General features: G+C 33.5%; 2 protein-coding genes across 2 annotated transcripts; both read right to left on the bottom strand.

Moving 5' to 3' along the window:
• Positions 1 to 210: 210 nt before the first annotated feature.
• Positions 211 to 8,157, bottom strand: LOC109163749 (formimidoyltransferase-cyclodeaminase-like). The gene is made up of 3 exons (XM_019312456.1): positions 8,026 to 8,157; positions 1,726 to 2,137; positions 211 to 850 (listed from the first exon to the last, which is right to left on the bottom strand). The coding sequence occupies exons 1-3, from the start codon at positions 8,050 to 8,052 to the stop codon at positions 339 to 341; spliced, it is 951 nt and encodes a 316-aa protein (XP_019168001.1). The 5' UTR covers positions 8,053 to 8,157; the 3' UTR covers positions 211 to 338.
• Positions 8,158 to 9,313: 1,156 nt separating this feature from the next.
• Positions 9,314 to 12,045, bottom strand: LOC109163764 (glutamate formimidoyltransferase-like). The gene is made up of 2 exons (XM_019312471.1): positions 11,540 to 12,045; positions 9,314 to 10,022 (listed from the first exon to the last, which is right to left on the bottom strand). The coding sequence occupies exons 1-2, from the start codon at positions 11,922 to 11,924 to the stop codon at positions 9,520 to 9,522; spliced, it is 888 nt and encodes a 295-aa protein (XP_019168016.1). The 5' UTR covers positions 11,925 to 12,045; the 3' UTR covers positions 9,314 to 9,519.
• Positions 12,046 to 12,543: the final 498 nt, after the last annotated feature.

The raw sequence follows: 12,543 nt of genomic DNA, 5'->3' as shown, positions 1-12,543 counted from the left end.
TAAAAGGTCATGACTGGAGGCAGTAGTGCATGACTTCAAATCCACGGGAAACATGTATAGGAAATAAGTTCAAGGATGATGAAAAGTCTCGATTGGATCCCTTGTCAGCGTAACTCGCGATTTACCTCTGCAGCAGCGAAGCTAGGATCACCTAAATCTATAAAAAAAAAAAATAAAATAAAATAAAAAATTAAAAAATTAAAATTAAAATTAAATGAAGTGAGTTTGTTGAATTTATTACAAACCGATCGAGAATGGGTGGCATTTAGTTTCAATTCCTTATTGATTGTGCAGATCGAAACTTGGGCTGCTAATTTTTTTGACCCAATCTAGCTAGCCTAGCTAGCATTGATGAGTTTCATATATGTTTCAAGAATCATTTCAGGAGAGAAATCAGTGAAATAGCCTTTCTCCACATCCAGGTCCTCTTGTGCAGCCAGCATCTCAACGCGATTCTGGACATGATCTGCTCCTATCTGGTTGGGCTCCAGCAGAATGCAGGCGATCTCAGTTGTGCCCTCGCCATGAAGAAGGCCAAGGGTCTGCACAGCAGGCAGCCCGCCGCCTCGAGCACTCACCCTCGCCGCAATCCGCCTGGCAGCCGACACATCAGTGGACATGATGGGGACGTTGTACATGGCTACCCAAGCCCGCGCGCCGATCATGGTGATACCTCTAGCTCTGGACACCACGTCAGGGCCCTCGTCGGGCTTCACCGGAAGAGACTCCATGTGTGGCCACCCAGCCCACTGAATCCCCCTCAAGTTAGGCCTGTAATATCCCAGCTCACGCCTGATTGTGTCCAAAGCCTTCCCGGTTGGATGCGCATCGTTATACAAATAAACCGGCACTGCATGCATAGATACATACATTGTAAGGATCAAGCGTTTAACACGTACTAAATACATACATGTAAGTGTAAGGATCAAGCGTTTAACACGTACTAGATACATACATGTAAGTGTAAGGATCAAGCGTTTAACAAGTACTAGACCAAAAATTATAGTTAGCTGTTGTTGATGTGCTAGACTTAGCCTTTTAAGTCCTTTACTGGCCTCCTTCAAACAATCTTCAACCACCAGGTCCTAGTCTCCTACCTCCGCCCAACAATTTCCCCTTCTAGTACTACTTTGTTAGTATCAAACGCTTACCATTACGTCAAACGTTATTGCTAGTGTCAAAAACACAACCACTTTATTTCTTTATATCAACACACATTTTTAAGACGGGATGCTAGACTTGACCTAAGCCCTTTAAGGTCTCCGTCCAACAATCCATGCCCTTCTGCCATCGGGTGCTATACTTGTCCTTTATCAGCCTATGTCCAACAATAACTGTACTATAGGATCGATGCTAAAAATAAACCAAGAATATTAGATATTCACCTTGCAACAAATAGTGTCAGGAGGCAAGAATTATTGGACGGAGACGGATGAAGAGTAAGTCTAGCACGGAAATACAGTAGTTATACCATGGATCCGGGTCTACCTTTCAAGGTGGACTCGCGTCCAAAATATACAATTTACATATTGAATATTCACTATTTTAATTGTGAACATTTAATATGTAAAATTGTAAATATTCAATATGTAAATTGTGTATTTTTAGACTTAAGTGAACCTTAATAGAATAATTTGTCAAGAAAATAAAGTTAGGGCCTTCCATATTATAGTTATATAGCTTGATCCTAACAGCAAACATATTAGATATTCATTATATATTCACCTTGGAATCGGTTTCCAAATTCCGCAGCCAATCGTTTAGCCAGCCAAGCAGCCTCGTCTAGCGACGCCCGGGCGAGAGGATGAACCGTAATGTCATCAACGACGCCGAGGCGGGGGTGAGCGCCGGAGTGGAGCTCAAGGTTTATGCCGTCGTAGGCAGCAGCGGCGATGGCCACCACGGTTTGCTGCAGCGGGCAGTAGATGGGGCTCCCGGTGGTGGCGTCGTGGATAACATAGGACACCAGAGTGTAGTTAATCCGGTTATACTCTCGGTCCTCGAATATGTTCACGATGACCGTCTCCGGATCATGCTTGGCGGCGCGTTGAATGGACTCCAGAGCTTCCCGGTTTCGCGATTCGGAGATGTGGAGTTTGCAGCACAGCAGCACGGATTGCATCACCGATTTCTTCTCCTTCAATTGGATGGGGATTAGTGCAAGCTAAAATAAAGTTTATTTTTGCATTTTCGGTCCCACGACTATTATGGTATAAACAATATTGATATTCACAATTTTCAAAAGTTGTATGGTTGATTCAAGAGTATCAATTTTTTTTAGCGCAAATGGTTCTTCTAGTGAAATTTCTGTCAAATTTTCATTAGAAAAATTATTTTCTCATCAGGGGTATAACGGCCTTTTTCTTTCGCGGAGATTTCACTGAAAGGACCATTTGCGCTAAGAATTTGATATTCGAAGGCCAATTATGCAAGTTTTAAAAGTTGTGGATCAATACTGCTAGTGTCACAATACTTGTGGGATCAAAAGTACGAAAAACTCAAGGAGAAAATGTGGAGGTAAAAAGGAAAAGACCATTATAGTTATGCTATAAGAGCATCATAGTAGTTTAACTCTTTTGCACTATTTGAGGGATTTTTGTAAGTGTGATTAGGAAAAAGATAAAAATGTGGGTGAAAAAAAAAAAGAAAAAATTAAACAAAATCTGACATTAAAAAAAAAAAAATTAAAAGTAGTGTAAAAGTCAGAGTGCCCGCCAGCTAGCGGCTACTCTGATGCGCCCAGCGGGCGTGTGTGGCGCACACGCCTGCTGTGGACGCAAATTGCGCCTAATGCGCATCTGCGCGCTTCCTCTTTTTTTTTTTTTTTTTTTTTTTTTTTCTCCTGCCATTCACCAATCTTTGCATGAATATTATTTTATTAAAACATGTGCCTCCCATGCCATTCACCAATCTTTGCATGAATATTATTTTTATTAAAACATGTGCCTCCCATGAGTTGCTATGCATATTACTGTTCCAATAACTGGGTATTCACCTCTGATGGTGATGCTTTAATGGAAAATAATTTTTTCCGTGAAAAATAGAAGAAAATTTTACCAGAATGAGTGAATGACCATTTGAACTAAAAATTTGATACTCGTGGACCAATAATACAAATTTTAAAAGTTATAGATCAACATTGTTAATGTCAGAATACTCGTGGGACAAAAAGTGCTGAAAACTCATTTATTATATTCCATTTATTTCACTAGCATTTTATTTTTTTTTTTTTTTATTTCTAAGGTTTGATTTTCTACGTTTTTAATCTTTAACTGGAAAAAAAATTTACGTTTTATTTTTGGCCTGAGCATTTTAAGCATTCTAGGCAAAAACTGCAACCAATTTTATTACTATTATTTTTTAATGAAAGAAACAAATCAAAGTCAAATATTGAAAATAAAAATGTGGATATCATCATCAATGACATATCATAAGAAAAATTATGGGAGAAATTTTTTTAGGGATGAATAGCATTATACTTTTGATAAAACTAAAATAGCGCCATATAAAAAGTAATGATATCAATTTTACCTAGAAACTTATCGCAAATTATGCTGTGCATTCGTATGCACTATGTATGGTGCATACAGATGCAAAAACGACGTCTTTTTGGTTTAAAAAAACGCGCGTCCCACTTAAAAAAGAAATCAGGTTCGATTCCCGGCAATAGCATTTTTATATATCCATAAATTCATAACTATATATCCATAAATTCATAACTATATATCCACAGTGAATGAATGAAATAAAAATCCACAATGAATGAACTAAATATCCACAATGATTGAACTAAATATCCACAATGAATGAACTAAATATCCACAATGATTGAACTAAATATCCACAATAAATGAACTAAATATCCACAATGAATGAACTAAATATCCGTAAATTCATAACTATATATCCAAAAATTCATACTATATATCCACAGTGAATGAATGAAGTAAATATCTACAATTAATGAACTAAATATCCACAATGAATAAACTAAATATCCATAAATTCATAACTATATATCCAGAAATTCATAACTATATATCCACAATAATGCTATTGCCGAGAATTGAACCTGAATTTTTTTTTTTAAATGGGACGCGTGTTTTTAGTCAAAACGACGTCGTTTTGCATTGTATGCACCCTGCATGGTGCATTTGGTTGCAGAGCATAACTATTGGAAACTTATGAGTTGGGCTGATAAAATTAGAAAATTTTAGAATTAGGGTAAAAAAAAAAAAATTGCCCGATAAATTTGATGGCCCAAATGGGCTAGCCTAAAATTGGCAAATTATTTTGTGGACTTGGATCATCTTGCAAGGTGGATTCGAATCTAAAGATACACAATTTATATGCTAAATGTTTAGAGTTTAATTTTTAAAAATTTACAATGTGTGATGACCCTGTATTGAATTTACAAATTTTCAAAACTTAGAAACACAATTTATATTCTAGATGTTCACAAGAAAAATAATAAAAATACACAATTTTAGACCAAGGTCCACCTTGCAAGGTGGACCTGATCCATGGTATAACAACCGCCAAAAATTTAGTGAAATAGTCAGATAGCTTGAGCCATTTAATGTTATTCTTTGTATCACAAGTGATGTGGAACAAAATATACAGAATTTATATGTAAACTCATCTTTAGTATTTTTTTTTTTTTACTAAATTTGTAAATAAAATTTTTATAAATATATTACAAAAATAAAATATATTTTTATGAAAATAAATAATGAAAAAAAACTTATGTATAACAAATATATTATAATGTAATTATAACAATTATTTTTAGTTGGAAGTTGAACATATATGTTTAAATTGATTAAATGATATGTAAGTTTATAGGAAGTATTAGAGTAAACCTGTTAATTTATTAAAAATAAATATTTAAAAAATTAATTTAAAATGATCAAATATTTTAATTAACATGCTCCGATAAATGGGCCGTCCAATTTTTAGGGTTTAATAAAAAAAAGAATAAGAGTCAAATAAGTTATTCAAGTGCACACCATAATGCAATTAAATTACTAAACTTTACTACAATGTAATAGAGCTAGTAGCATTCAAAAAAAAAATTACTGAACTTTAATAAAAAGTACAATTGAATCCTTAAATTAATCAATTTTATGCAATTAGTTCAATTTATAGGTTTCTAACATGTCACCACAAATTTAAAATATTTATTAAAAAGAAAAGTCCCCGGCTATGGATTCGTCTCTATGACCGGAGACAAAGAAACCTTCTTTGTCTCTGACCGAAGATGAAAAAATCTTCTTCATCTCTGGCCGGTGACGAAGAGTTTCTTCGTCTTCATGACTAGAGACAAATAGTCTCTTCGTCTCCGGCCATGAAGACGAAGACTTTCTTTGTCTCTGGCCATGGAGATGAAGATACATTCTTCGTCTCTGGCTGAAGACAAAGAAACATTCTCTGTCTCCGGCTAGAGACGAAGAAGGTATCTTGGTCTCCGGCCATGGAGACGAAAGTCTCTTCGTCTTTATGGTCGGAGACAAAAAAACTTTCTTTGTCTTTAGTGAAGGCGTTTTTAAAAAAAAATTTTAAATAATAATTCTTAAAAGTATTTTAAATTTCGGTGCCCTGAGAAAGTGAAAAACTTGTAAATTGAATTAATTGCATAGAATTAGTTAGTTTAGAGATTTAATTATATATGTATTTTTTAAGTTCAGTAACTTAATTATATTATTTTGTGTATTTCCATAACTTATTTAATCCTTATTTCAAAAAAAAAAAAAAATTAAACTCCACAATAAAATCAACTAATCCAAACAAATAATACTGACAACATGAAAACTTTTAGGGGTCGTTTGGTTCACGGAATGTCAGATTACCTTAGGGAAAGTTAGATTGCTGGGAATGTTAAATTACTGGGAATGTTAGATTCCTGTGTTTGGTTAAAGTTGGGGTATGTAATATAATCATGTTTGGTTTAGGGTTATCTTTTATCCACACACTATAATATCCTTAACATATTTTCATATATTTTAATAAATTTAAAAATTAAAATAAATAAATAAGAAAACGGTATCATATATAATTACATGATTTTAAAATATTAACTAAAATCTTGAACTTGAGAAACAAAATTATTTTATATGCTAACCTAACATAATAAAAATAAAAAATATATAATTACAAAAATAATTATATATATATATATATATATATATATATATACATATATGTGTGTGTGTGTGTGTGTGTAATAAACTAACATAACCAAGGTTATCTTACATAACCTTAGAAATTGAAGAGAATCACATTCCCTCCAAAATCCTATGTGGAGGGAATGTGACATTTCTTGGGAATGTTATCAAACAGAGGAATGTGAGCTTTGAAATGTCACATTCCCTTGGTTATGTTATATAACCTGAACCAAACGCCCCCTTAATAACAATAGAAGTCTCCCCGCCCGAGTGAAACGACAAACGAGAATCACGTGTCTCGTTAACAGGACACTATCACAGCACAAATTCGTGGATATGCGTGGTCCAGCACACCACCCAACTTTTTCTATGCTATGATATTTTCTAATTCCCTTTCTTCTTCTCTCAAATGCTAAGTATTATTTATTGAATCAGTGAAATAAGTGGGTAAAGTTTTAAACTTTTCTTAAATATTTTCTCCATCCTATTTTATATATCGAGTTTGATTAAAATTATTTAAAATTTAATTTTTCATAATATTAAATTTAGAATTAATATACAAATTTATATATTTAGAAATTATATTAAAAGTACTAATAAATACAGAAAATTAAATTTAAAAATTGTAATAAAATGTTAATAGAAATAAGCAAAGAAGAAAGACTTTATTTGATCAATGAAGAGAAAGTATGTCAGACAAAATGAGATATGGGGAGTAATATGTTAAGATATAATGGTGTAGTACATAGAAAATAATGGAAACAATATTAATTGCATTTTAATTTTTACTCCCACCATCTCATTTTATGTGTTTGGTTCGGTTAACGAGGCTTGACTGAAGTTATTTTCAATTCAATTTTTCATAATTTTAAGTTCAGTATTAATATACAAAATTTATATATTTAAAAACTACACTAAAAATATTATTAAACACAAAAAATTAAATTTAAAAATAAATAAAAAACACTAAAGAAAAATAAACAAAGATTACAGAGTTAGTTTGACCAATAAATGGTGAGTAGAACAAATAAAATGAGATAGAATGAGTATTATTCACTATTTGTTTGATCACAACACCGCACCAGTGTGTACAATTGTACATTATTAGGTGAAGAAACTAGAAGAGTACAGCTTAATCCTTAATAATTGAAATTTAACTTGACTATAATATACTTGTATTAAACTGAAAATATGACAAAAAAAAAATTATTGGCCTTATAAATAATAATATTTTATTCCAATAGAACAATTAATAAACAAATGTGAAAGGCTGAAAGCAAGCACATCAATCAAAATAATCACATAGTAGTCACTTCGAAAGAACAAGAAGTTAATCACTTTAAAATATGATTAAACAACAAAAAATGCGTGTACTCCCATTAAAAAAAGTAATTTATTAAAGCCAGTCATATTAGCAAGTAAAATTTGAGATTACACTCTTAAAAAACACATCTGCCATGCATAATATTGATCTTAAGAAATAAATTTACAAACGCTATTATTTTAAAAACTAAATTTTATTTTTTAATTTTCATTAAAATACAGGGTATGTACATCTTATGTGGGCAGTGGTTCTTTAAACATCCTTATTGCATTCTTTATACTTCAAACTTGGTTTTAGTTACTATAATACTATACATGAACCATTCTTGCAAAGATGAGAGAAGAGTGGTATTGAAATCTCCCCAAATGCAAGGGGCATTGTCTCTATTATTTCAAATAATCAAGAAAACTTTTTTCTCAAGTCCTATTCAATCTAGTTCAGGAAGTATATAGAAACTGATGATAATCTGAAAAATAGTAAAGAAGTGATCTTTTGTTGAAAGGAAAATTAAAGGAGAAGAAATGGATAGTGGGTTACCTTGGAATTTGGGTTATTGGCAGCCATTTTTCCTCTTGCTGGTTTGATCTCAATTCTCAGCTCTTTCTTTTCCTTTACTTCTTGGTTCAATAATGGAGAAGAGTCAGAGAGTGATCCATTATATAGTACACTTTTATTTTAATTAAATAAAAAGAGCTGAGGTGGAAGATTAGATGGTTTCTGGGTATGTCATTTTGATGTAAGGGGGCGTTTGGTTGGGGTTATATTGGATAACAAAGGTTATGTTGGGCTGATTATTTAACATGCCTATGTTTGGTTGAAGTTATATAATATTCCCTTGGAATCCAACATTGCCGCCACATCAGATTTTTTACCTTTTTTGAGGGAATGTGATTCCCTTGCTAAACTTAGGTAATGTTAGATTACCTTGACATTTTACATACCTCATTTTTACCAAACACAAGAATCTAACATTCCGAGTAATCTAATATTCCCAGCAATCTAACATTCCCTAAGGTAATCTAACATTCCGTGAACCAAACGCCCCCTAAATGTACAGGACAGATGTCCCCATCCACCTGCATAATACAAATAAAATGTACAACAATTATGACAATGAATAAAAATATAAATAATGTATTTTTTTTTTTAAAAATAATGACAATTTTAGTCCATTAATTATACATAAATTGTAGGCTCACTCAATGAATTATTACTCTATATAAAATTTTTCCTTTCATTATATTGAAAGTGACAGTTTTAATCCATTGCTTATAGATTTTATTATCACAGATAATTTATTCTGAATTTTCAAATTATTAAAAGATATATTGGTCATTTTGTAACAAAATTTCAAATTATCTCCATGAATCTTCATATATAAACCACCATATCATTTTCATATTAAAAAAAAAACAAAAAAAAAATCTAAAACCAATAACATGATATGATATGATGAAAAAAATGATTGCATCTCGAACGAAATAAAATAATACATACAAATAAGTAACATATTAGACAAAAGCCCTATTTGGTTAAAGGGTATAACTAGTTGATAACATTAGCTGATTGTAGAAAGGTATTTGGTAAATTAGCGGTTAGCTGATAGCTGTTTGGTATAATTTTTTTTTCTCAAAAAAACTAATTGAAAAAGTTGATTTGAGCAGCCTTTTGAATTTTAACATTTTGAAGTTACAAAAAGCTAATTAACCAAACACTTATATTAATTTTTTAACAAAATTAAACAATTAATAATAGTCAAATAAATTAAAATTGACTGATAGGCTAACTATTTTACCAAACAGGGCTAAAAGCAAATTTGAATTATATGAAAAGAGCAATCAAGATTTACTGATGAATTCAGAGTATTTAATAGTAAAATGCATAGACATTTGGTCCTGCAAAAATATATCAATTGGAGAAGCTAACATGTGATGCACACAAGTTCTGAGAGTGTTTCCTTAAAGAGATTGTTGGGCATCACTGGTGAAGGTAAAAAAAACAATACATTTAAGAGGAAAATATATATATGTCTTAGAACAATTTCAAGTAACTTTCAATTATCTTTTCCTGTGGAAGATCAGTATAATACCCTTTGCCCACAGACACACCCTCTTCTCTGGCAAGCCTTTCAACTTCCAGTTGAACTTGAATGCCACTAACCCTGCTTGGTTCCAGCAAGTTGCAAGCCACTTCAATGATACCTCCCGAATGAGCAAGTGCCATGGATTGCACCGATGGGAGCCCGCCCCCTCTGCCACTCACTCGCTTGGCAATTCCACGAACAACATTGATGTCGTTGGAGAAGACGGGAATGTTATAGTTATCAACCCACCTGCTCGCTCCAATGACAATCACACCTTTCGATTGAGTTGCTTGGTTGGGACCTTCATCTGGCTTTAGAAGCAAAGCATCTGAGATTGAGCCACCGGCCCATTGGTTCCCACTCGAGTTCGGCCTAAAATATCCCAGCTCCCTTCTGATTGAATCAAGGGACCTCCCTTCTCGATGTGCTGCTCCATATAAAAAAGTGGGAACTGCGAGCTACGTTTCAGATGAATTAGGAGTAATGCCAAAACCGTGCCTCTAATAAACAACGTAAAAGCCAATGTGCAACATGTTCGACTAGATGCCTTGATGGGAGAAAGTTTTTAAAAGCTTTCAGAGGAAAATACCAACCTATAAAATCTCAGAAAATTGGCAAACCATGTAGTTTGAAATATTGATCAAAAGATTAATGACAAGAACATAGGCAACGAAAAACCATGTGTTAATCCGAAGCTGCTCTGCGAATCTGTGAAGGATGATCCCATAGTATAGGAGAGTTTGTAATGATACTTTGGCCCTTTGCTTGCCTTAGATTAGGCTGTAATTTTCAGACTTGGGCTTATTATGAGCTTTCATTTTAATTTCTCTCTTTTCTTCTATGATTTTCCCTATTTCTTTAGCAATTCTTCTCCCATTTCTGAGTTACTAGTGTGCTGTTTTAATTGAGTTTATTCCCAAGTTTAACTCTTGTTTCAGACTTCAAAGAAAAATGTCACAGGCACTAGGGACTAATTTATTCAGTTTATGATGAATCTTTATGCCCTAATTTGCTATCATGTATCATAAGTGTTCATCCAAGCAAACATCTACTCTATGCAAACACAAGCCAAAGAATCCTAACATGAATTTGTAAGATTTTCCCATATAATATATGTTATGCTATAGCAAGTTGACTAGACCTGTTAAGTAGTTTGGTTGAACTAAATGATTAGAAGTTGTCTATCATCAATCAATATGTCTATATAAAGTTTGTATTTATGGGAAATAAGGCATACAGTATATAGCACATATAGTTCACTGTACTATACTTGCTCAGAATTATCCCGGTACATTATCTAAGATTCTGAGTCTAAGTATGGGATATGGGACAAAATGTAAGTGAGTCAAGTATAGAACAAAATGTCTGTGAGGCAACATGACTTAAGAAGACATCAACTATGACCGGAAATCATGGTTGATAAAATCGATAGGCGCTCCTCAAGCGTTCGGAGCGCTTTGCGCCGCCCTAGGCAGGGATTAATCGGCGCCCTCTTGTATATTTTTTATTTTTTATTTTTTATTTTAATATTTTAAGACTTGATAATTATAAAGTATTTAATACTTTAATAGTTAATACTAAAATATGAAATATTAACCTAAAAAATATTTAGATTTTGAACAATTTAAGGTTATTTCATTCAAAACAATGTTGTTTTGAGTGAAATAATCTATTTTTTTTTAAAAAAACTAAACAATAGTTAATTGGCCGACTAGGCGACCTAGTCAATGCCTAGGCGGCCGGCGCTTAGGAGCTTAGATTACCGATTATAGTGATAATCTAGGAGGCCGACCAGCGCCTAGGGCCAATTAATCGGTGTCTAAGCATGATTTTTGCAACACTGGAGAAATCAATATGGCTTCCACTTACGATTAAGATTTTGTTAAATCAATGTTAAAGAGTGTATTTATATCTAACAGAATTCTCATTATTAAAACAGAAAATCTGAAGGAGATTTGAGAAGCAAACCTTGAAGACCAGAGCCAACATGAGCCGCCAAAGATTTCGCAGTTCCAGCGACATCGTCCAAAGGAGTGGCAGCCAGCGGGTGAAAGCAAATGTGGTCCACAACACCAAGCCTAGGATGAGTTCCAGAGTGCGATTGAAGGTCGATGGTGTCCAAAGCAGATCTCACCATTCCCAAAACTGCATTCTTTAAAGGACATTGCTGCCCTTGAGGAGCCAATTTGGAGACGACAGTATAGCCGACTCGGTTGTAAATCTCATCTTCGAACTTGTTGATAATGGCAGCCTCCGGGAAAAGCTTGACCGCTGCTTCGATTGATTCCAGTGCGGCCTTGTTTCTGCTCTCGGAGATGTAGACTTTGCCGCAAGCGAGCATCAGTTTTAGCATTTCGATTTCTTCTTCGAGCAAGCCTTCTTCCGAGCCCAAGATATAGAATAAATCGGCACCAGAAATAACTGAAAAAGAAGATGTTTCGTTTCACTATTTTTTCTTTTTTTGGATAATGTTGATATAGACTTGAAAAAATATTTATCTAGACTTTAAATAAATAGAAAATTTCTAAGCTGCCCTCAATTACACCCGGTAAAATTAAAAATTTATGCAAAAAGTTTAAAATGTTGTAATTAGCCTATTAGTTGAAACATGATTTATCAAATGAAACTTGCAAGAGAAAATGTAAAGTACAAATAAGATATATATATAGAATAAAGTTCAAATGCGGCGGGGTCTTCCCGTGCGGCCGTGCGGCAGAATTCCAGAATACACCAACAGTGTTAACAATATGCACCAACAGTGTAATAAAAACACACCCCAATGAAATGCAATAAAACATCACAAAATACACAACTGACTCAAAAAAATACACCATATAACTCACCACCCCCAATGGTGTATTTCCGAATAGTGTATGGTGTTTTTACTCACACCTAATGGTGTGTGTTTGGTGATGCAGGGCTCTGTTTACTCTGTTTTGTGTGGTGTATTTTCCTAACGTTGATGGTGCATA

Source organism: Ipomoea nil, unplaced genomic scaffold (assembly GCF_001879475.1).
Source record: "Ipomoea nil cultivar Tokyo-kokei standard unplaced genomic scaffold, Asagao_1.1 scaffold3043, whole genome shotgun sequence".
In the NCBI taxonomy this organism is placed as follows: domain Eukaryota; kingdom Viridiplantae; phylum Streptophyta; class Magnoliopsida; order Solanales; family Convolvulaceae; genus Ipomoea; species Ipomoea nil.
The sequence above is the reverse complement of the archived record's forward strand: the minus strand, read 5'-3'. Positions and strand labels throughout refer to the sequence as shown.